This window comes from Cherax quadricarinatus, chromosome 3 (assembly GCF_038502225.1).
Source record: "Cherax quadricarinatus isolate ZL_2023a chromosome 3, ASM3850222v1, whole genome shotgun sequence".
NCBI classification, from domain to species: domain Eukaryota; kingdom Metazoa; phylum Arthropoda; class Malacostraca; order Decapoda; family Parastacidae; genus Cherax; species Cherax quadricarinatus.
This window is the reverse complement of record NC_091294.1, coordinates 31,016,386-31,042,611: the sequence shown is the minus strand read 5'-3', so window position 1 is coordinate 31,042,611 and position 26,226 is coordinate 31,016,386. Positions and strand designations below refer to the sequence as shown.

At 41.2% G+C, this 26,226-nt stretch overlaps 1 protein-coding gene across 4 annotated transcripts in view; it reads left to right on the top strand.

Annotated features, from left to right (window-relative positions):
• Nucleotides 1–26,226, top strand: part of LOC128684074 (cell adhesion molecule Dscam2) — a 1,056,358-nt gene that overhangs the window by 996,337 nt on the left and 33,795 nt on the right. For all 4 annotated transcript variants that reach the window (XR_011392763.1, XM_070091160.1, XM_070091153.1 and 1 more), the window contains exons 27-33: nucleotides 2,288–2,415; nucleotides 2,950–3,067; nucleotides 11,062–11,180; nucleotides 11,856–12,050; nucleotides 20,538–20,684; nucleotides 20,939–21,088; nucleotides 21,845–22,000. Coding sequence is in view for 3 of the 4 variants with exons in the window: in XM_070091160.1 (XP_069947261.1) it covers nucleotides 2,288–2,415; nucleotides 2,950–3,067; nucleotides 11,062–11,180; nucleotides 11,856–12,050; nucleotides 20,538–20,684; nucleotides 20,939–21,088; nucleotides 21,845–22,000 (1,013 nt within the window). In the remaining variant the exon portion in view is untranslated. The remainder of the gene's footprint in view (nucleotides 1–2,287; nucleotides 2,416–2,949; nucleotides 3,068–11,061; nucleotides 11,181–11,855; nucleotides 12,051–20,537; nucleotides 20,685–20,938; nucleotides 21,089–21,844; nucleotides 22,001–26,226) is intronic.

Sequence of the window (26,226 nt, the reverse complement as noted above, 5' to 3'; positions counted from 1 at the left end):
TCATTCTTAAGGCCTAAATCTATTCATTCGTATATCTATCTTAAAGTTAGCTCACGTATCTTGAGATATTGTTGGGTGTAAGGGTGTGATGAGTCTCCCTGTGACTACGACCCTAAAATATTTACATACGAGCTCGGCAATGGTAATTTTTGGTACAAATAAATTTCCACAATGGTATACAGTACAGAAAAGATAAGCAAGACATGTGTGTAACACTAGTTTTGCTCATTGTGAGACAGAAAATGTACTGAGTACTGGGTCGAGGTTGTGAACCCAGGGTAGATTAAGTAAATTCAGAACAGCACTTGTTTCATCGGTTTTATTAATGGAGAGAGCATATCTTTTTGGCATACCCTATTTCAAACTTAAACATCTCTGAAATTAACCTACCGCTCAGTATTCTATTATTATTATTATATTGGTAAACATTTTCGTGTATTTAACATTTTCATTTAACTTCGCCTAACATGTCCGCTACATAACACCTCGTTTTAACTTACTCTGTATTAGGACCGATGAAGTCCCTGTGCTCGAGTGTCCTTTACCACAGTTTGTCAGCATCACCAGACCATTTATAATCACTAGTCAATAATACTTTAATCCATAAAATAAAGATTAAGATAAACTGGGTGTATCATGCGCCGAGTGATGTAAATTTCTGGGTGAATATATCCCAGTGATCGCTTTTATTACCTGAGAACGGTATCATCAACAAGAATGAAAGCAAAAACTTTATTGCAGGGATTTTAGCTAAATATGTTAATTATGCACCACATACCCATCCTGTGGGTGGTAGTCAAAAGATTACAGAGGTACATAATGGGTCCAGGGACTGGGCCCCAAAGTTTTGATAGCTGAACAAGGTACAAAGGTAATGAACCCACAAGTTACAAAGGTGATGAATCATGTAAGTAAATTTACTTGCTGGGATTTTCAACTTTTCCTCCATCATTAACACACTCAGTTTATCGCCATCATAAAGGGACAGAAAAACAAGGTCAGGAAAAAATCAATTATTCAGGTTATGCACAAAAATAGCAATATACATTAGTATCACAAAAAAAAAAAAACATTCTTTTCTAAAGAAATAATTATACAGTCCATTTTTATCACAAAAAATTAAAACCAAACAGGAACACCAGAAACATTATCAGTGGGAACACTGCTGCTTCACTGAGTTAGTTTATGTGAGGAGCTGTTGTTGACAATGTTACTCTCGTGTCATCGGGTGAGTCATTGAGTCAGTTTATGTGAGGAGCTGTTGTTGACAATGTTACTCTCGTGTCATCGGGTGAGTCATTGAGTCAGTTTATGTGAGGAGCTGTTGTTGACAATGTTACTCTCGTGCATCGGGTGAGTCATTGAGTCAGTTTATGTGAGGAGCTGTTGTTGACAATGTTACTCTCGTGTCATCGGGTGAGTCATTGAGTCAGTTTATGTGAGGAGCTGTTGTTGACAATGTTACTCTCGTGTCATCGGGTTTCAATGGGTTCCTGACCTTTGTCTTCATTACTAATAAACTTGAGAACCCTGAGTCACATAAGTATGTAGTGACAAGAGGAACAAGCACTTGGAAGGTACGCTGAGAAGAAATAATTATGAATTAGTCTTGTGACTATTATTCACACACATTCTTTGCATTTTTTCTCTCTCTCTCTCTCTCTCTCTCTCTCTCTCTCTCTCTCTCTCTCTCTCTCTCTCTCTCTCTCTCTCTCTCTCTCAAACTCACACACAATTTTCAAAATGAAATTAAATTGAATTATTATTCAGTTATCAGGTACATCAAATATTTACCCCTTGCCATGTAATTTTTGACCCCCAAGGGTTAACTTTACCCCTTGCCATGTAATTTTTGACCCCCAAGGGTTAACTTTACCCCTTGCCATGTAATTTTTGACCCCCAAGGGTTAACTTTACCCCTTGCCATGTAATTTTTGACCCCCAAGGGTTAACTTTACCCCTTGCCATGTAATTTTTGACCCCCAAGGGTTAACTTTACCCCTGGTTGAGACTCAATGCTTATTGGAACAAAATTTCGTTGTAAAGTGAGCTCTTGCGATATTGAAAAAGCTCTCCCTAGACTTTGAGCGAAATGTTTTCCCAAAAGAAGCTTATTCCAGCTTTCATCTTCAGAAGACTTCAACAAATGTTCACTCGTGGTGTTGTGGTCGTAGTCTCCGAATTCTTTCCAGTCAGGATCAGTATCATAGTTGACACAGTAAGACATCGTCACATACTTGACAGTCAAATTCACGTTTGGATGTGTTTAATCTCACGTATCACACAGGTTCAAAGTTCAGCCCGACGGGACGCTGACGCTGGCTGACATTCAAAGGAGTGACAGTGGCCGCTACACCTGCACTGCCACCAATCACCACGGCAGTGACGCCGTCATGTATAACCTCACAGTACTGGGTCAGTGCCTACCTTTGTGTGAATATTTTGTCATTGACATTCCTTAATAGACTAGGCTACAACATTTTGATAGGCAAATGTAACATTTTTGAAGGGATTCAGGAAAACCCATTAGTCGGACTTGAGTCCTGGAGGGCTGGGGATATTGCAGTTCAGATGGTCATCTGAAATGTGATGTCAGCACACTTCTGACAGTGGCAGTGACTGCATAAATAACGGTGAAAATGTCTCCTCTCTTTTTGTGGTCACCTCACCTCAATGGGAGATGGCCCATGTGTTGATTTTTTTTTCAGAATGCAAGTTTATATACCAGGTTAATTTTACTCCTTGCTTAGCTATTCTAGATAAACTATAATTCAGTATTGACCTTGTTACACTCATGGAAAGTGCTAAACCCATAAAGATCATAAAACTCCTGGGGAAATGGGAGGTAATTAGCGTGATGATACGACTTTATGGGAGGTTCATCTGGTGTACAGACTATGGTGCAAATTTATGTTGTCATGTGTTTAAGAAATCTGGTTGCTTCTGCAGTGCCTCCTTCCTCGCCCTCGCTACACGTCACGGAGACCACCTCCTCCTCCATCAGAGTCCAGTGGAGTCTTGAAGACACTGGGGGAGCCGCTCTACAGGGCGCCACCCTCCACTACAGGTAAGTCCTCTTACCTCCTACTCTCCCACCTGCCGCCCTCCAGGGAGCAAATAGTGGTAGTACAGCTCTTTATAATACTGTACAGTGATAGTACATCTCATTCTTACACTGTATACCTGGAGTATATCTGGAGACTCTTCCGGGAGTCAACCAGGCATCATGGTGGACCAGGGTTTGATCAACCAGGCTATTACTGTTGGCAGCACGTAAACCGACGTACTAACCACAGTCCGGCTGATCAGGTACTGACTTTAGGTGCCTGTCCAGTGCCTTTTTGAAGACAGACAGGGGTCTATTGGTAATCCCCCTTATATATGCTGGGAGGCAGATGAACAGTCTTGAGCCCCTGACACTTACTGTGTTGTCTCTTATCGTGCTAATGGCACCCCTGCTTTTCAATGGGGAGATGTTGTATCGCCTGCCGAGTCTTCTGTATTCGTAGAGAGTGATTTTCGTACTCAAATTTGGAGCTAATCCCTCTAGGATTTTCCAAGTGTATATAATCATGTATCCCTCCCGCCCTTAACCATTCCCAGAAATTGAGGTGTTTTATCCTACTTGTGTGAAGGTTCTCTGTTAGGGAGCATTGAAAACATACAAATTTTAGAGATACAAGCCGCACTTTTCAGGCATTATTTGTATGGTCGCAACAAACTTTTGAAAGGAGACTCAGTTTTGAGTTCAGTCTTCCAGTCAATCATGGAATGATAGTTCTTTGCTTGCCACTTTAGTTTTTGAATCACTACTTTTCTTGAGTTTATAACAGGAGCCACATTGTCATTCTCTTCATCTTCACTGTCATCCTCGTCATCAGTGTAGATTAACAAGTCCTCGTCAACAGCATCAGCAGAATCTTCTCCGTCCTCCTAAGAGCTCTCAGTACTTTCTTCTGTCTGCTGATTCTCTTCTCTAATTTTTCTTATCATTGAGACAACTTTGTCTCTCACAGTCATGTCTTCATCAGAACACATATCAAGAAGCAGCTGATTTGTGTCAGCAAAGCTGGAATTTCTTTAGACAATCCTCTTTATTATCTTTTCTTCACTGTTCAGATGTCTTATAAACTGCAGTGACTGGAAGACGTTCTTTGGACCGTGTATGACATAAGGGAACAACTTGAAGTGGAACCACATTGCAGCACTGAACTTTAAAATCATAATGACTTTTTTCAGCTCCTAACTGAGTCTTGATGCTGCTACATACAGCCTGAGAATCCTACTCCATAAAGTATTCCACCTTGACACACACAGAGGACCTGGTTCAAGAGCAGCCAAGTCCTCATCAACCACACCTGTGATCACTCCTTTGTAACCTATACAAGTATTAATGGTCCCAGGACAGATCCTCTGCCACCTTGCCATTCAGAGCGCAGAAATCAGTGAAATTGGCTGTCTGGAAAGCAACAACTGGCAGCTCAGACAGAGGATCCTTGATTTGCTTGCCAATGGAACCTCTCCAATGCTCAGGATCACTTGGCTTACTGTCACAGTGGTAGACAACAGCTCGGAATGGCAATGCATTTCCATGAAGCTGACAGATGAAATGATGGACCAGATGACCGAGCAACATTTCAAGATGATGAATGGTTCCATTGTCAGCTCCGACATTTACGTTGGTTCTGTCACAGCCAACACATACAGCAGGCTGCCGAATTAGTTTCTGTTCCACCAGGAATGTATAGATAGTCTTGGCAATCTCCTTTCCATGGCCTGACTTGGGAGTCACATGAGTGAGATATTCAGTGCCGGCCTCCACCATGATGATGTAGTGATCTTTCACCACTATCTTTGGACTCCATTTCTTGGTCTTCTCATTCTTTGTCATTACACGAGTGGAGGTCTTCTTACCATCATAATACAGTGATGTGATATTTTCCAAGTCTGCTAGTTTATTTTCTTGCCTCTCCATTCGGTATTTGTGTCTGGCATCTCGTAACTTCCGTGGTCCAATAACTTGACTTTTGTCGTCCTTGGTGATAATGTCATAGTCCATTAAGGTGGAGGTAGCAATGGCAGCTCCAGCATAATCACTGATCAAGTATCGGTCACATATGGCCGCCAGTGTGAGGAGTCTTGTTCTGTTCTGAGAGCTGCTGGCAGTCAGATCACTCAAGACATAGTCAGCATCAGTATCGACAGAAGGGCTATCTCTGGCATCATTTAAATTATCGTCAGAATCAGAAACTTTCCAGCTGCCGGCTCACTCTTGTCTTTCCTCCAGCTGCTTCCTGGCTCTGGCTGCATCCTGCTCCTCTTTTATCGTCACTGTATCCCACATCCTCGTTACTGTCATGTCAACACAGCCAATTTTCATCTTCCTATCGCCTCTCTGGTCAAGAAGGAGCTGTCCCTCACATTTAGGAACTTTTACATCACAATTACTGTCCAGGTGGTATCCGTCACACTATTTTACACCCAGCATCTTAACAGGAGCAGCAGGACAGAAACAACTACATATATCAAACAACTCGTTCATTTCCTGAAATGTAGCATTTTTTGAGACATTTTCGTTCTTATTAAGTTCTATTCCTCTACTGAACAATTTTCACAATCTTTCCTCAGCAGTATTCTGGCTGAGAATAAAAATAGTCTTTCTGTCTCCAGTTGATTTCTGCCATGGTTCAGAACAATCCTTAGCTGCTATCTTGATAATGACTGAAACATCAGTAAACTTTCCTTCATCACATTTATATCACAGTTCCTTAACATATTACCTTTGGACGGAAGTTTGTTCATTGGAAGAACACTGGTATGGTCAAACAATACATGTTCTGTGGCTTACCTTGTTAACATTGTAGCATCTCAGTAGTAAAGTATATAAGTCATCACAGTATCTGAAAAGAGAGAAAGTTAGTTAATAAATACTGCAGAGTACATAGATACAATACATAAAGCACTGCGCTACTCAGTTATAAAGACATATTCCAAAATTTCAAACGCAAATACTGTAGGCTAATCCTCAACCAATCAAGTTCATATTTGGCACAGAATCAAAGATGTATATAAGGAACAATGTCTGAAGAGTGCAGCTTTGACCAAAATTTCAATGCTTTCTATTCTCTGTACATTTTCTAGGTCAGCAATTTCACCTGCCTTGAAAGACGCTGTTAGTGTGCAGCAATATTCCAATTATATACTATATATATATATATATATATATATATATATATATATATATATATATATATATATATATATATATATATATATATATATATATATATATATATATATATATATATATATATATATATATATATATATATATATATATATATATATATATATATATATATATATATATATATATATATATATTTTATATATATATATATATATATATATATATATATATATATATATATATATATATATATATATATATATATATATATATATATATATATATATATATATATATATATATATATATATATATATATATATATATATATATATATATATATATATATATATATATATATATATATATATATATATATATATATATATATATATATATATATATATATATATATACATATATATATATATATATATATATATATATATATATATATATATATATATATATATATATATATATATATATATATATATATATATATATATATATATATATATATATATATATATATATATATATATATATATATATATATATATATATATATATATATATATATATATATATATATATATATATATATATATATATATATATATATATATTATATATATATATATATATATATATATATATATATATATATATATATATATATATATATATATATATATATATATATATATATATATATATATATATATATATATATATATATATATATATATATATATATATATATATATATATATATATATATATATATATATATATATATATATATATATATATATATATATATATATATATATATATATATATATATATATATATATTATATATATATATATATATATATATATATATATATGTATAGAGTAGTAGGTAGTAGGTTGGTAGACAGCAACCACCCAGGGAAGTACTACCGTCCTGCCAGATGACTGTGAAACAAAAACCTGTAACTGTTTTGCATGATGGTAGGATTGCTGGTTTCTTTTTCTGTCTCATAAACACGCTAAGATAACAGGGATATCTTGCTACTCCTACTTACACTTTGGTCACACTTCACAGACACGCACATGCATATATATATATACATACATCTAGGTTTTTCTCCTTTTTCTAAATAGCTCTTGTTCTTTTTTATTTCTTCTATTGTCCATGGGGAAGTGGAAAAGAATCTTTCCTCCGTAAGCCATGCGTGTCGTATGAGGCGACTAAAATGCCGGGAGCAATGGGCTAGTAACCCCTTCTCCTGTATACAATTACTAAAAAAGAGAAGAAGAAAAACTTTATAAAACTGGGTTGCTTAAATGTGCGTGGATGTAGTGCGGATGACAAGAAACAGATGATTGCTGATGTTATGAATGAAAAGAAGTTGGATGTCCTGGCCCTAAGCGAAACAAAGCTGAAGGGGGTAGGAGAGTTTCAGTGGGGGGAAATAAATGGGATTAAATCTGGAGTATCTGAGAGAGTTAGAGCAAAGGAAGGGGTAGCAGTAATGTTAAATGATCAGTTATGGAAGGAGAAAAGAGAATATGAATGTGTAAATTCAAGAATTATGTGGATTAAAGTAAAGGTTGGATGCGAGAAGTGGGTCATAATAAGCGTGTATGCACCTGGAGAAGAGAGGAATGCAGAGGAGAGAGAGAGATTTTGGGAGATGTTAAGTGAATGTATAGGAGCCTTTGAACCAAGTGAGAGAGTAATTGTGGTAGGGGACTTGAATGCTAAAGTAGGAGAAACTTTTAGAGAGGGTGTGGTAGGTAAGTTTGGGGTGCCAGGTGTAAATGATAATGGGAGCCCTTTGATTGAACTTTGTATAGAAAGGGGTTTAGTTATAGGTAATACATATTTTAAGAAAAAGAGGATAAATAAGTATACACGATATGATGTAGGGCGAAATGACAGTAGTTTGTTGGATTATGTATTGGTAGATAAAAGACTGTTGAGTAGACTTCAGGATGTACATGTTTATAGAGGGGCCACAGATATATCAGATCACTTTCTAGTTGTAGCTACACTGAGAGTAAAAGGTAGATGGGATACAAGGAGAATAGAAGCATCAGGGAAGAGAGAGGTGAAGGTTTATAAACTAAAAGAGGAGGCAGTTAGGGTAAGATATAAACAGCTATTGGAGGATAGATGGGCTAATGAGAGCATAGGCAATGGGGTCGAAGAGGTATGGGGTAGGTTTAAAAATGTAGTGTTAGAGTGTTCAGCAGAAGTTTGTGGTTACAGGAAAGTGGGTGCAGGAGGGAAGAGGAGCGATTGGTGGAATGATGATGTAAAGAGAGTAGTAAGGGAGAAAAAGTTAGCATATGAGAAGTTTTTACAAAGTAGAAGTGATGCAAGGAGGGAAGAGTATATGGAGAAAAAGAGAGAGGTTAAGAGAGTGGTGAAGCAATGTAAAAAGAGAGCAAATGAGAGAGTGGGTGAGATGTTATCAACAAATTTTGTTGAAAATAAGAAAAAGTTTTGGAGTGAGATTAACAAGTTAAGAAAGCCTAGAGAACAAATGGATTTGTCAGTTAAAAATAGGAGAGGAGAGTTATTAAATGGAGAGTTAGAGGTATTGGGAAGATGGAAGGAATATTTTGAGGAATTGTTAAATGTTGATGAAGATAGGGAAGCTGTGATTTCGTGTATAGGGCAAGGAGGAATAACATCTTGTAGGAGTGAGGAAGAGCCAGTTGTGAGTGTGGGGGAAGTTCGTGAGGCAGTAGGTAAAATGAAAGGGGGTAAGGCAGCCGGATTGATGGGATAAAGATAGAAATGTTAAAAGCAGGTGGGGATATAGTTTTGGAGTGGTTGGTGCAATTATTTAATAAATGTATGGAAGAGGGTAAGGTACCTAGGGATTGGCAGAGAGCATGCATAGTTCCTTTGTATAAAGGCAAAGGGGATAAAAGAGAGTGCAAAAATTATAGGGGGATAAGTCTGTTGAGTGTACCTGGTAAAGTGTATGGTAGAGTTATAATTGAAAGAATTAAGAGTAAGACGGAGAATAGGATAGCAGATGAACAAGGAGGCTTTAGGAAAGGTAGGGGGTGTGTGGACCAGGTGTTTACAGTGAAACATATAAGTGAACAGTATTTAGATAAGGCTAAAGAGGTCTTTGTGGCATTTATGGATTTGGAAAAGGCGTATGACAGGGTGGATAGGGGGGGCAATGTGGCAGATGTTGCAAGTGTATGGTGTAGGAGGTAGGTTACTGAAAGCAGTGAAGAGTTTTTACGAGGATAGTGAGGCTCAAGTTAGAGTATGTAGGAAAGAGAGAAATTTTTTCCCAGTAAAAGTAGGCCTTAGACAAGGATGTGTGATGTCACCGTGGTTGTTTAATATATTTATAGATGGGGTTGTAAGAGAAGTAAATGCGAGGGTCTTGGCAAGAGGCGTGGAGTTAAAAGATAAAGAATCACACACAAAGTGGGAGTTGTCACAGCTGCTCTTTGCTGATGACACTGTGCTCTTGGGAGATTCTGAAGAGAAGTTGCAGAGATTGGTGGATGAATTTGGTAGGGTGTGCAAAAGAAGAAAATTAAAGGTGAATACAGGAAAGAGTAAGGTTATGAGGATAACAAAAAGATTAGGTGATGAAAGATTGAATATCAGATTGGAGGGAGAGAGTATGGAGGAGGTGAACGTATTCAGATATTTGGGAGTGGACGTGTCAGCGGATGGGTCTATGAAAGATGAGGTGAATCATAGAATTGATGAGGGAAAAAGAGTGAGTGGTGCACTTAGGAGTCTGTGGAGACAAAGAACTTTGTCCTTGGAGGCAAAGAGGGGAACGTATGAGAGTATAGTTTTACCAACGCTCTTATATGGGTGTGAAGCATGGGTGATGAATGTTGCAGCGAGGAGAAGGCTGGAGGCAGTGGAGATGTCATGTCTGAGGGCAATGTGTGGTGTGAATATAATGCAGAGAATTCGTAGTTTGGAAGTTAGGAGGAGGTGCGGGATTACCAAAACTGTTGTCCAGAGGGCTGAGGAAGGGTTGTTGAGGTGGTTCGGACATGTAGAGAGAATGGAGCGAAACAGAATGACTTCAAGAGTGTATCAGTCTGTAGTGGAAGGAAGGCGGGGTAGGGGTCGGCCTAGGAAAGGTTGGAGGGAGGGGGTAAAGGAGGTTTTGTGTGCGAGGGGCTTGGACTTCCAGCAGGCATGCGGGAGCGTGTTTGATAGGAGTGAATGGAGACAAATTATTTTTAATACTTGACGTGCTGTTGGAGTGTGAGCAAAGTAACATTTATGAAGGGGTTCAGGGAAACCGGCAGGCCGGACTTGAGTCCTGGAGATGGGAAGTACAGTGCCTGCACTCTGAAGGAGGGGTGTTAATGTTGCAGTTTAAAAACTGTAGTGTAAAGCACCCTTCTGGCAAGACAGTGATGGAGTGAATGATGGTGGAAGTTTTTCTTTTTCGGGCCACCCTGCCTTGGTGGGAATCGGCCAGTGTGATAATAAATATATATATATATATATATATATATATATATATATATATATATATATATATATATATATATATATATAATGTGTGGAAAGCGTTCTCTATGCATGTATACAGAAATTTACATTTGCATCTTATAAAATCGCCTTCTTCTCTAAACTATTGATGGCTGTAGTGGTTCAAAATTACCTAAGGATTCTCTTGGGCTTCTCGTTCTTGTTTTGTCACCAATGTCTTTCAAAAAGTGGAGGAAACAATTGATAGTTTGGGTTAATTTAGGTTAAATCTATATAACGTATTTTGTTATGTGCTCAAAGCATGTGTTCCCATCAGACTGTTGTATAAAAAAATATGTATTGTGATCGTGAAATCGAATTGAAGACTTACTTTCCAGGTCTGCTGGCGGGGAGTGGGTGACCACAGCCGTGGCCGGAGACCAGAGGTCCTATACAGCCCGAGACCTGCGTTGTGGAACCCTTCATCACTTCTACCTCACTGCTCACAACCATATAGGTCAGTTAAACTAATTATTATTATTATTATTATTATTATTATTATTATTATTATTATTATTATTATTATTATTATTAAGGCAAAGAAGAGGGGCTGTAATTCCTTGAAACTGGACCCGTTCCCCATTATTAATGCACCCCTTTTATTTATTTTTGTTATTATTATTATATTCATGGGGAAACGACAAGTCCAAGCCCCTTTGGGTCATACAGCGACTAAGTTTATTTAAAAAAGTTAATCAAACAACTTTTATTAAAGTAGTGACAGATCTAGTTAGTGTATCTTCCTTTGTAGTATGTATGATAATGTGAACCTGTCGTGTGAAAGTGCGCTCCAGCAGCTTACAGGTGTCAGGCAGCTTAAACAACGACACCTAAAGTTGAGTGAGCCAATATCAAGACAACATTTTGCTCACGTCCTTTAGAAGTTCTTGAACGATTAGTTTGCCTTGATAGATCTAACCTTGCTATTTTCGGTCTCTGTTACGTTATACCAATACTTACTGGCACTCATACGAGGCAATGGTTGGTTAATTAGGTTTAAACCCAACCGATTACCCCAAGGAAGGTAAAGCAAACTCCCAGTATATGTATTGTTCCAGTCATGGTGTTGTGAGATACACACCTCTCGGTGGTATGAAAAAATGAAGTACAAAGAATACTGACCCATCCACAGGCACTAGTGCAGCATCAACAACAGAGGCAGCCCGCACCAAGGGACGACCTCCCGAGGCTCCTCCACAGTTTCAGTTCGTGACGACCAACAGTTCCCAGGCCACACTGTACCTGGCCCAGTGGGGTGACGGAGGCTGTCCCATCACCCACTTCAGCGTCCAGTACCGTAAGGACTCCATCAAGCACTGGACTACAGGTCAGTCGCAAGGCTACACTGCCAATATTTTTAATATATATATATATATATATATATATATATATATATATATATATATATATATATATATATATATATATATATATATATATATATTCTTTTCTTCTTTCATCAAACCAGCCGTATCCCACCAAGGCAGGGTGGCCCAAAAAGAAAAATGAAAGTTTCTATTTTTAAATTTAGTAATTTATACAGGAGAAGGGGTTACTAGCCCCTTGCTCCCGGCATTTTAGTCGCCTCTTACAACACGCATGGCTTACGGAGGAAGAATTCTGTTCCACTTCCCCATGGAGGTAAGAGGAAATGAACAAGAACAAGAACTAGAAAGAAAATAGCAGAAAACCCAGAGAGGTGTGTGTGTATATATATATATGTGTGTGTGTATATATATATATATATATATGCTTGTACATGTATGTGTAGTGTGACCTAAGTGTAAGTAGAAGTAGCAAGACGTACCTGAAATCTTGCATGTTTATGAGACAGAAAAAAGGACACCAGCAATCCTACCATCATGTAAAACAATTACAGGCTTTCGTTTTACACTCACTTGGCAGGATGGTAGTACCTCCCTGGGTGGTTGCTGTCTACCAACCTACTACCTAGGATATATATATATATATATATATATATATATATATATATATATATATATATATATATAAACACTGATCTATGGCTGAAGGAGACTCGAACCTACGAACCTTAGGACAAGGTACGCAGTGCTTTACCAATCTACCCACACTGGACAATACCTTGGCGTGTAGCATGCGCTACACGTTTGATCCAAGGCAGCCAGCTTTCAGGGAGAAGGCTTACAGCTTTTCATCTCATCCCCTGCATGCATCAGCCTTACGAGAGATTTGAACAATGCAAGGAATTCACGAGAGCATGCGAAATATACACAAACACTGATCTCTGGCTGAAGGAGACTCGAACCTACGAACCTTAGGACAAGGTACGCAGTGCTTTACCAATCTACCCACGCTGGACAATACCTTGGCGTGTAGCATGCGCTACACGTTTGATCCAAGGCAGCCAGCTTTCAGGGAGAAGGCTTACAGCTTTTCATCTCATCCCCTGCATGCATCAGCCTTACGAGAGATTTGAACAATGCAAGGAATTCGCGAGAGCACGCGAATTCCTTGCATTGTTCAAATTGTGGTCAACTGTGTCAAACGCTTTTCGTAGGTCGAAAAAGAACCCCAGAGGATATTCATTTTTATCGAGAGCTGTGTATATTAGGTCAAGCATTTATATAATAGCGTCATTCGTACTCTTTTTTGGTCTAAACCCAAATGGCGTGAGGTAAGTATGTTGTTGGATGTAAGGTAGGAGTAAAGTCACTTGTGTATTATTTTTTCAAATATCTTGGAGAATAAGGGAAAGTTTGATATGGGTCTGTAGTTGTTCAAATCAGTTGGATCTCCACCTTTATGGATCGGGGTGACCCTTGCTGTCATGAGTATGGATGGGAAGGTTGAGGATGCTATAGATTTGTTGAACATTATTGCAATAATGGCCGACAGTTTTGGTGCAGCTTTTTTATATATGAATGGTGGCAAGTTATCTAGATCACCTGATTTGTTCTTTAATGATTTAATGACGAGTGAGACTTCAGTGGGATTAGTTGGAACTAGAAATAGAGTGTTTGGATAGTTGCCAGTGAGGTACTCGCTCACCTGGGTATTTGAGCTAGGAATTTGACTCGCTAACTTTGATCCTACAGTAGAGAAGAAGACATTAAATTTGTCGGCCGTGTCTATAGGTTGTATGTGAGGTTCATCTGGTTTAGTTAAGTCTCTCTCTCTATTTCCAGACGGGTTTCTTGAGCCCAAAATTTTGGAGAGGGTTTGCCAGGTACTTTTCATGTCACCTTTCATTTCACTAAACCTATTTTCATAATACATTTGCTTTGATTTACGTATTAGTTTTGTGAGTATTGATGTCTATCTTCTAGTAAATTCTATAGTAATTAAGCCTAATCTGAACTGTTTTTCAGTTTGGTGTTTTTTATTAATAGATTTGAGGATACTTCTAGTTAGCCATGGGCTGTTTAGCCTCTTTTCTGTGATCTGTTTCGTTTTGACTGGGCAATGTTTGTTGTAGAGGTTTAGGGTTTTATGTAAAAAAATGTTTTGATATCTTTATTGATATTATTACTGTCATCTAGCTCTCTCTGCCAATCAGTGGCACCTAGTGTTATTTTTAGGTTGTTTATCGATGACTCGTCATGCAGGCGAAATGAGATCCTTCTTGTTTCTTGAGGCAGTTTAGATAAGTTGGTTATGAGAAAGATAGGGTGGCGGTCTGTGGTGTCTGTGATTATAATTGCTTGTAGTGGTCTGTGGTGTTGTCTGTGATTGTACCTGCTTGTAGTGGGGATATCTTGTTGGTCCAGATATGGTCAAGTAACGAGGCACTTGTCTCAGAGATTCTTGTTGGCTTCGTTATAGAGGTTAGCAACAAGCTGTTGTTCATAGCATTTGTGAAATCAGCTACTGGAGGGTCAGTTACTTGGATAAAGTTTACGATGAAGTCTCCTGCTAGTATCAGATGGTGTTTATTCAACTCTGACTCAATTATCTTGTTTCTAAGATTACTGTTAGAAGTGTAAGTATTTGAGTATGGTAGTCTGTAGACTGCGCCAACTGTTATAGGTTTCTTAAGTGTTCTTGATGTGAATTTAGCTATTATATATTCACAATTTTCGTCCCGTACATTAGTTGATTTCACACATTCTAGTTTAGAGTAATAGATGGCAGTGCCTCCTGACTGGTCAGGCATGCAGTTATGTATGGCTGTGTAACCAGGTATGGTAAATATGTCTGTCAAATCTTGTCTGAGCAAGGTTTCAGTAAGTATAATGAAAGTTATAGTAGCATTTAGAGACTTAAGTAGTGCAATGAGGTCATCACAGTGTTTACTCAATGATCTAACATTGTAGTTGAAGACTGTAATGTTCTTGCTGACACTGAGAAGGGTGTTAGTCTGACTAGCAGTGTAGTAATGGTAATTACTGTTAGGATTATGTGTGCTGTTCAATAAGACGTTGATATCAGGTTCGATAATTTCATTCATAAAGGGTACGTAGAGAAATAGCTGTCACAATTATTAAAAAAGAAAAAAGACAAATGCAATTGATGTTAAACCATTAACAAATATGAACTAAGATAATTATTTTAAATCTAAAAATAATGGAGCTACTGAATATTAAAATAAAACACTTTAGCACCTTGATTATTTTCAAGTTAAAAGTAATGGTTTCGAGTATAAAATAAAACAGAGAATAAAGCACTTAAGCACCTGGAGCAGCACCTTAATAGCGCCTTAGGTGTCTTAAGTAGCTGGGAATTAATTTCCGTTATTTACTAACAGATATGAAAATATGGATTAAAATAAGGGTAAATTCTACTAAACTACAACACTGGACATGGCTGATAATGTGTTGAGATATGACTTAACAAGGTTCAGTCACACCAGTGACTGAGAGGAAACATGCTAGTTCTTGATCACTTGTTATTTCTAACCTACGACCCGCGTCTGATAACTTTACCATGATAATGCCATCACCAGTAAAGCACTGTTTTATTGTTGCATTATCACGCTTAAGTTTTCGAAGTCTATATAATAGGTTCTGCCGTTTTTAAGTTGAGCACTCATTTACATACACATTATTCCTTTTCTTGATGGAGGAACTTATTAGGTCATTTTTTACATTAATGGAATTGAATTTTAACATAACACTTTGCTGTTGACCCGGCCTGCCTAGCAGTCGAGCCTCCTTGATAGCAAGTAAGTAAGTTTATTCAGGTATACACAAATACAGTTACATAGAATTATCATACATAGCAGCATGTGTGTAGAGAACCTGGGATAACCCAAAAAAGTCAGACAGAGTGACTTATTTCCATTGGGGTCCTTTTACCTTATTATTATAATATAAAGGTTATAATATTTTCTTATTATTCTACAATGAAGATAACATCTTATTATCATACTAAAAAGATTATCTACTACACGAGGGTCATTAAGACTATCTACAATACGAGGGTCATTAAGACTATCTACAATACGAGGGTCGTTAAGACTATCTACAATACGAGGGTCGTTAAGACTATCTACAATACGAGGGTCATTAAGACTATCTACAATACGAGGGTCATTAAGACTATCTACAATACGAGGGTCATTAAGACTATCTACAATACGAGGGTCATTAAGACTATCTACAATACGAGGGTCATTACTAGGAATAAGGTAAAATTTACACGTATGTTAGCTAAAAACTAGAAAATCATTCCCCGCTCTTTCTGTAGCTACATTCATCAGACACCTTTTGGCACTCTTCTTGAACTGGTTCATGCTATGACTGGCTTTGACATGTGCGGGTAGTCTGTTCCATTCCTTTATTGCTGTACAATAAAAGGTGTTTGAAGCCTGGCCAATGACTGTGGGTACTACAAAGTTGTGCTCTCTCCCCCTAGTACTATGATTGCTTTGGTTCCCAACCTTGACAAAATTGACAGCAAGATATTCTGGACACTGTGAGCAATTTTATAAACATGATTTAGCTTCAGTTGTTTTACTCTGTCTTCAACATTCAGCATATCCAACTGATGTAATTCATTCTGGCCTACATGTTCTCTTGGTCCCAGCCCCAAGATGAATCTTACGATTTTATTCTGGGTGATTTGCAGTCTATCTTTCAGTTTTTTTTGTCAAGGCAGAGTACCATGAAGAGCAAGCGTAATCCATATGGCATTGTATAAGGGCTAGACATAGGGTCCTGCGAGCCTCAGTAGGTAGACACTGTGCTTGTCTATACAGGAACTTCAGTGTGGCATTCGCTTTCCTTACTACACTGTTCCCTATCAATTCTCCTGACATGCATGGGTCAAAGGGGATTCCCAGATATTTTACTGATGAAACCAAAGTGATGGGCTCCCCATTACACTGGACATTAAAATTATTTACCCTTCTCAGTTTGTTTCGTGCCAAAGAGAATGGCTTCAGTTTTCCCGAGGTGTAATGATAGTTTGTTGTCTACTAACCATTTGCTGCAGGACTCCAGTTCCAGTGTTAATACATTAGCTATATCTTGTGACACTAACAGGGCACTGTCATCTGCATACAGTAGGAGTTTGCACTTGACACTGATAGGCATGTCATTGACATAACATAAGAATAATAAGGGACCCAGAATACTACCTTGGGGAACTCCACATGTTATCGGCAGGGGTTCTGATTCCGTTTTGTTGATTCTGACTATTTGTCTCCTGTTGCTAAGGTAGGACTTAAACCAGTCTACAGAACCTATACCGATAGCTTGAAGTTTCTTACATAATATATTGTGGTTGACGGTATCGAAGGCCTTTTGCAGGTCTAAGGTTACCATACCTACGAGGTTCCCCTTTGACATTTCAGTTCTCAGGTAATCCATCAGATTAATTAGGAAGGTGTCGGTTGAGTAGGATCTTCTAAAGCCCGATTGATAGCTATGGAGAATGTTGTTGTTATTAAGGTACTTAACTACTTGAGAGTACACCGCCCTCTCTAGAATTTTAGATATTAATTTACTGAGTATACTAACAGGCCTATAGTTGCTGACATCAGACCTACTATTTTTCTTGAAGATAGGAGTAACTCTGGCCTCCTTGAACCCCTCCGGTACGGTATTAGTGGTGATTGGTAGATTTATTATGTGAGCAATAGGGATTGACAGTTCAGAAGCACCATCTTTTAGGAATTTAGACGGGATGTTGTCAGGGCCTGTGCTCTTAGTTGGATTTAACCTGCTTAGTTCTTTTTGAATAAAGTCATGAGATACACTTACTAGTTGACATCTGTTTGGGGTTACCCCTTTATTGGTATAGTATGTTTGAAACTTATCAGAGTCTGTGTTAAAGGTATTTGATGCAGCTGGTAATTTACTTACTAATGTTGATGCAACAGATGTGTAGTAGGAATTAAAGCAATTTGCCATCTTAGATGTTTCGTGGCATACCTCATTATCGATAGTGAGTACTATGTTAGACCTATCTACTGGCTTATGGCTATACCCCAACTGTTTTAGTTGCTGCCAGAGCTTTCTGGGCTTATGCTTATACTCTTCAATTTTTGAGCAATAGTGCTTTGCCTTTGCTCCTTTTATAAGTCTCTGTACTCTGTTCCTCACCTTTTGGAATTCATTTAGTGCTGCAATATCCTGTCTGTTTGCTTTAAATCTTTTTAGCAGCTGGTCTCTGAATTTCATATTATCTAATATCTCAGTAGTCATCCAGGGTTCAGTTCTTCGTTTAATCCTAACCTCTTTAACTGGTACAATATTATCAAGGATGGTAGTGAACATTGTTTTGAATTTTTCCCAGGCATCGTTTACGTCCGTGCAACTTGTTATCTCTGTCCAGTCACAATTGTGTAGCCTATTTACCAGTGTTTCTTTACTGTAGTTTCTAGTTGACCTCCTTTTTATTGTCCTGTGTAGGCCTATCCTATCCCTAGTGATTTTCCTGGTGCAGTAAATGATAAAATGATCACTAAGACCTGTGGTAATGACGCCTGACTGACTAATGTTCTCAGCGCGGTTACAAAGTATGTGGTCAATTAGGGTGGCTGAGAACTGTGTGATCCGGGTTGGTGTATTAATTAGTTGAGTGTAACTATTTAAACCTAGAATTTGCTTATACCTTTTGCATAGCCCGTTATTTTGCTGCTGAAAACAGATATTGAAGTCGCCCAGTATTATTGTCTCGCAATTGTTTTCAAGTCCGGACAATACTCTGGAAAAGTCTTCTAAGAACTGGTCTTGGGTAGGAGGGCGGTAACTAGTTCCTACTAAGATGGGTTTGGTCTTGGGAAGCAGCACTGGTTTCACTGTTAAATTTTATCTCATCTTTTATTAGCTGGAGTGCTTTGATGGTGCAATTCTCATTGTTTGTATCTAGTGGTAAGGTAGAGCTGGTTAAAATGACAGAGTCTAGGAGCTTGTCTTGTTCAATCATATCCTTTTGATACTGGAAGCATGCATTCCACTGGGATTGCATGTTTAACTTCCAGTCTTGCGTAGCTTCTGACAGCTTGGTGGCGAGGAAACTTTTTTGTTTAGTATGTGTGTCTATAGTTGAATGTAGGTTTGTATGTTCTTTAGACGAGTTTATTAATGATGTCAGTTCGTTGTCTAGTTCACTAATCTTTGAGTTTTGTGTCGTAAGATGGCATTCTAGGTCTTTAATACTCGTGTTTTGGGTATATAGAGAGCGCTCTAGGTCCCCAATGTGTTTTTCATAGGTTTCGTTTTCCCGTCTTAGCATACTATTTTCCTGTAGAATTTTATCAATGGAGTCGGGTCGTTGTTGAGGACTGAATTCCTGGGCTGTACCTTTGGGTGTTGACGAGTTGTAATCTATGTTGCCGTTTGGGGTGAAGAGATTTCGGGTGTTATCTGTAACTGTAGACAAGTCAGCTTGGGTGCGAGTCACGGATGAGGATGAATGTTGAGAGTATCCGGAGAAAGTTTTGGAGACGTCCGCCATTGTTGTTGTTGTGTTGGTCTGGGCGGGGGTGAGGGGGGTGCAAGATGCGCTGGCGTCCTTCAGGGCAGACATTATGGGTAACAGTTTTCTAGGTGGTTTTGTTCCTGTCTTGGTGTTGCTTTTTCTATTCTTGTATCCCATGAGATCACTAGTGGAGTTGATATGGAGTTACTGTAGTGGTAACTGTTGCTTAGCTGGTATTACGTCTGGCAGCAGGCTGGTGTTTGGTATGCCGGGCAGTCCTCTTAGTCGTGTTTGGTCAGCTTTTTACATCTTTAGCAGCTTCATTTTGGTCGTTACTGGTTCCATGTGGGTCAGTGCAGCAGTACAAGCAGCTAGGCCATAATAAGAGCTGTTGTAGGAGCAGGGAACTGCGAAGATGTAGGAGTAGCCGTAGGAGTAGCACTAAATACGTAAGGGTCATATAGCGCCTTTAGAACTTAAGAGTAATCAAGTTCGACCCAAGTAAGGGGAATATTGCTCCAGTTACTTGAATCAAGTTCACGTGCATCAAAACAGCCTCTTTAGAGCTTTTAAAGTGTAAACCCACTGGGTGAATAGTTATTGGTAATTATATGTATGTATAAAGTTTTGAGAGTAAGTTTTCCAAATATTCATTTGAATTTTTAGCATTTGACAGTAATGTGCCACCTTCACATGACACTGCATGTGCAGGTGCCACCTTCACATGACACTGCATGCGCAGGTGCCACCTTCACATGACACTGCATGTGCAGGTGCCACCTTCACATGACACTGCATGTGCAGGTGCCACCTTCACATGACACTGCATGTGCAGGTGCCACCTTCACATGACACTGCATGTGCAGGTGCCACCTTCACATGACACTGCATGTGCAGGTGCCACCTTTACATGACACTGCATGTCCAGGTGCCACCTTCACATGAACTTTCCCCCCCCCCATCACAGTTGGCAGTGAGGTGCCACCTTCCCGCACCTTCGCCGTGGGCGGGCTGGACGCAGGTGCCCGCTACGAACTGCGGGTGACTGCACACAACGCCGCAGGTGCCACCCCTGCCCACTACACCGTCACTACACCTGGTCTGGGGCACACAGGTAACCTACACAAGGCTCCTACCATTGTTTATCTCATTTCTAAGTATTGAGAATATCCTCGACTTGCAATTCTTTTTATTATATTCAGAAGGGAAAGTAATCAAGTTTGATGCGAGGAAGGTGAGGTTAGCTCTGATTCCTCGTATCAAGGAATCTTTGTCAGAAACAAGGCATCCTCCTTAATACGAGAAATTTTGTTGATGTCCTGGTTTTCTGAGTTGTTTTTGCAGCACGTAATAAAGTCTAAACTGCAGGGCCAGGTGTGGGCGTGGGTGGCACTGTGTGGGGCAGTGCCCCATCAACGTCACCAGTGTGGCGTGACCCTCGGGTGATGGTGCCAGCTGCTGTCTCCGCCTTGGCACTCCTGCTCACAGTCACTACCGTCTGCATCTGTCTCAGGAAACGTAAGTAAACGTACTAATTACAAATTATTATTATTAGTATGTATTATTATATCTGAATCAGAGAGCACTGAGCCGGTAAGATGATGCAGCTCCTGGGATATTAGGTTTGATCCTATCAAGGGAGGATAGCTTCCATTTCTTGGATCAAGAGCTTTTCACCAGCATCAAGCTGGTGGTCTGGTGGCTAAAGCTCCCGCTTCACACACGGAGGGCCCGGGTTCGATTCCCGGCGGGTGGATATTCCGACACGTTTCCTTACACCTATTGTCCTGTTCACCTAGCAGCAAATAGGTACCTGGGTGTTAGTCGACTGGTGTGGGTCGCATCCTGGGGGACAAGATTAAGGACCCCAATGGAAATAAGTTAGACAGTCCTCGATGACGCACTGACTTTCTTGGGTTATCCTGGGTGGCTAACCCTCCGGGGTTAAAAATCGGAACAAAAATCTCTCTCTCTATCATGGCTGCCCTCCTCCATCTCCATCTGTTTCGCGCTCAGCAGACGGAGGATCAAGCCAACACCACGTCTTGCGCTGAATGACCCACGTGGGTTTAGCGCATAACATTAATTCCACACATTTCCATCAAGATATCTTGATGGTGATGAAGGGCTCTTGATCTCAGGACTTGGAGTCATCCTCCTTGTTCTCGGACTGATTCTGCTTGCCGACCATTATCCATTCCCAAAGCGCTTTATGACCCCTTCGGGTTTAACACTCCCCATTGAATAAAACATAGATGTCTACACATCCGGCAGGTCCCTCCAGCACCCCAGCACAGAAGGAGGTGCCTGATGGTGTCAGTAGTGCAACAGAGGAGAAGACTGCCATGCAGGCACGGGACGACGTCTACACCACCGTCAGGAGACCCGCGCCAACACCGCCTCAACACCAAGACGTCACCAACAACACGGGTAAAGTGGCATTTTTTCTCTTCTAACTTGAATTATTTTTATTATATTTATGGGAAGCTCTAAGCCCGTGTGGATCATTCAACACCAGGAGTGGCGGAAGCTTGATCCACCGTCCGTGAGGATCATTCAACACCAGGAGTGGCGGAAGCTTGATCCACCGTCCGTGAGGATCATTCAACACCATGAGTGGCGGAAGCTTGATCCACCGTCCGTGAGGATCATTCAACACCAGGAGTGGCGGAAGCTTGATCCACCGTCCGTGAGGATCATTCAACACCAGGAGTGGCGGAAGCTTGATCCACCGTCCGTGTGGATCATTCAACACCAGGAGTGGCGGAAGCTTGATCCACCGTCCGTGAGGATCATTCAACACCAGGAGTGGCTGAAGCTTGATCCACCGTCCGTGTGGATCATTCAACACCAGGAGTGGCGGAAGCTTGATCCACCGTCCGTGTGGATCATTCAACACCAGGAGTGGCGGAAGCTTGATCCACCGTCCGTGAGGATCATTCAACACCAGGAGTGGCGGAATCTTGATCCACCGTCCGTGAGGATCATTCAACACCAGGAGTGGCGGAAGCTTGATCCACCGTCCGTGAGGATCATTCAACACCAGGAGTGGCGGAAGCTTGATCCACCGTCCGTGAGGATCATTCAGCACCAGGAGTGGCGGAAGCTTGATCCACCGTCCGTGTGGATCATTCAACACCAGGAGTGGCGGAAGCTTGATCCACCGTCCGTGAGGATCATTCAACACCAGGAGTGGCGGAAGCTTGATCCACCGTCCGTGTGGATCATTCAACACCAGGAGTGGCGGAAGCTTGATCCACCGTCCGTGAGGATCATTCAACACCAGGAGTGGCGGAAGCTTGATCCACCGTCCGTGAGGATCATTCAGCACCAGGAGTGGCGGAAGCTTGATCCACCGTCCGTGAGGATCATTCAACACCAGGAGTGGCGGAAGCTTGATCCACCGTCCGTGAGGATCATTCAGCTCCAAAAGTGGCGGAAGCTTGATCCACCGTCCGTGAGGATCATTCAATACGAGGACCGGCGGAAGCTTCAACCTCCGTCCGTGAGGATCATTCAGCACCAGGAGTGGCGGAAGCTTGATCCACCGTCCGTTAGGATCATTCAACACCAGGAGTGGCGGAAGCTTGATCCAATGTCCGTGAGGATCATTCAACACCAGGAGTGGCGGAAGCTTGATCCACCGTCCGTGAGGATCATTCAGCACCAGGAGTGGCGGAAGCTTGATCCACCGTCCGTGAGGATTATTCAACACCAGGAGTGGCGGAAGCTTGATCCACCGTCCGTGAGGATCATTCAACACCAGGAGTGGCGGAAGCTTGATCCACCGTCCGTGAGGATCATTCAACACCAGGAGTGGCGAAAGCTTGATCCACCGTCCGTGAGGATCATTCAACACCAGGAGTGACGGAAGCTTGATCCACCGTCCGTGAGGATCATTCAACACCAGGAGTGGCGGAAGCTTGATCCACCGTCCGTGAGGATCATTCAACACCAGGAGTGGCGGAAGCTTGATCCACCGTCCGTGAGGATCATTCAACACCAGGAGTGGCGGAAGCTTGATCCACCGTCCGTGAGGATCATTCAACACCAGGAGTGGCGGAAGCTTGATCCACCGTCCGTGAGGATCATTCAACACCAGGAGTGGCGGAAGCTTGACCCACCGTCCGTGAGGATTATTCAACACCAGGAGTGGCGGAAGCTTGATCCACCGTCCGTGAGGATCATTCAACACCAGGAGTGGCGGAAGCTTGATCCACCGTCCGTGAGGATCATTCAACACCAGGAGTGGCGGAAGCTTGATCCACCGTCCGTGAGGATCATTCAACACCAGTGGTGGCGGACGCTTGATCCACCGTCCGTGAGGATCATTTAACATGAGTGGCAGAAGCTTGATCCACCGTCCTTGAGGATCATTCAACACCAGGAGTGGCGGAAGCTTGATCCACCGTCCGTGAGGATCATTCAACACGTGGAGTGGCGGAAGCGTGATCCACCGTCCGTGAGGATCATTCAACACGAGGAGTGGCGGAAGCTTGATCCACCGTCCGTGAGGATCATTCAACACCAGGAGTGGCGGAAGCTTGATCCACCGTCCGTGAGGATCATTCAACACCAGGAGTGGCGGAAGCTTGATCCACCGTCCGTGAGGATCATTCAACACCAGGAGTGGCGGAAGCTTGATCCACCGTCCGTGAGGATCATTCAACACCAGGAGTGGCGGAAGCTTGATCCACCGTCCGTGAGGATCATTCAACACCAGGAGTGGCGTGAGGATCATTCAACCAGCTTGATCCACCGTCCGTGAGGATCATTCAACACCAGGAGTGGCGGAAGCTTGATCCACCGTCCGTGAGGATCATTCAACACCAGGAGTGGCGGAAGCTTGATCCACCGTCCGTGAAGATCATTCAACACGAGGAGTGGCGGACGCTTGATCCACCGTCCGTGAGGATCATTCAACACCAGGAGTGGCGGAAGCTTGATCCACCGTCCCTGAGGATCATTCAACACCAGGAGTGGCGGAAGCTTGATCCACCGTCCGTGAGGATCATTCAACACCAGGAGTGGCTGAAGCTTGATCCACCGTCCGTGAGGATCATTCAACACCAGGAGTGGCGGAAGCTTGATCCACCGTCCGTGAGGATCATTCAACACCAGGAGTGGCGGAAGCTTGATCCACCGTCCGTGAGGATCATTCAACACCAGGAGTGGCGGAAGCTTGATCCACCGTCCGTGAGGATCATTCAACACCAAGAGTGGCGGAAGCTTGATCCACCGTCCGTGAGGATCATTCAACACCAGGAGTGGCGGAAGCTTGATCCACCGTCCGTGAGGATCATTCAACACCAAAAGTGGCGGAAGCTTGATCCACCGTCCGTGAGGATCATTCAACACCAGGAGTGGCGGAAGCTTGATCCACCGTCCGTGAGGATCATTCAACATGAGTGGCGTAAGCTTGATCCACCGTCCGTGAGGATCATTCAACGCCAGGAGTGGCGGAAGCTTGATCATCCGTCCGTGAGGATCATTCAACACCAGGAGTGGCGGAAGCTTGATCCACCGTCCGTGAGGATCATTCAACACCAGGAGTGGCGGAAGCTTGATCCACCGTCCGAGAGGATCATTCAACACCAGGAGTGGCGGAAGCTTGATCCACCGTCCGTGAGGATCATTCAACATGAGTGGCAGAAGCTTAAAGCTTCAGTCCAGCTTCGTTATTTTCAGCTTTTATTTTATCCTTAAATTTTATTATCAATTATTTATCAACTTTATTATTAAACATCGAACATTACTCATAAATGTATACAATCTTCAACACCAGGAGTAAGCTTGATCTAAATCATCGTGAGGATCATTCAACACCAGGAGTGGCGGAAGCTTGATCCACCGTCCGTGAGGATCATTCAACACCAGGAGTGGCGGAAGCTTGATCCACCGTCCGTGAGGATCATTCAACACCAGGAGTGGCGGAAGCTTGATCCACCGTCCGTGTGGATCATTCAACACCAGGAGTGGCGGAAGCTTGATCCACCGTCCGTGAGGATCATTCAACATGAGTGGCGGAAGCTTAAAGCTTCAGTCCAGCTTCTATTAAAGTTATTTTCAGCTTTTATTTTATCCTTAAATTTTATTATCAATTATTTATCAACTTTATTATTAAACATCGAACATTACTCATAAATGTATAATATTTATTATTATTAATTACAATAATCATAGGTTAGTGCTAAACCCGTTAGGGTGTCACACAACGCCTGTGAATATGAGGGATTAAGCTTAATCAAAAGAAGGTGAAGGGTAGTTCCAGTTCTTTGAATCAAGAGCCCCTCAGCATGCAGGCACCTCAGGATGTTGGTCCTGAATTTATTCAGAATTTATTAATCTCTCTCGTCTCGTATCTTTGAGAATAATTCTTATAAGTCTCGTTACATATGATTATTATTATTATTAGTATTATTATTATTATTATTATTATTATTATTATTATTATTATTATTATTTCAACAAACCAGCCGTATCCCACCGAGGCAGGGTGACCCAAAAAGAAAAACGAAAGTTTCTATTTTTAAATTTAGTAATATATACAGGAGAAGGTGTTACTAGCCCCTTGCTCCCGGCATTTTAGTCGCCTCTTACAACACGTATGACTTACGGAGGAAGAATTCTGTTCCACTTCCCCATGGAGGTAAGAG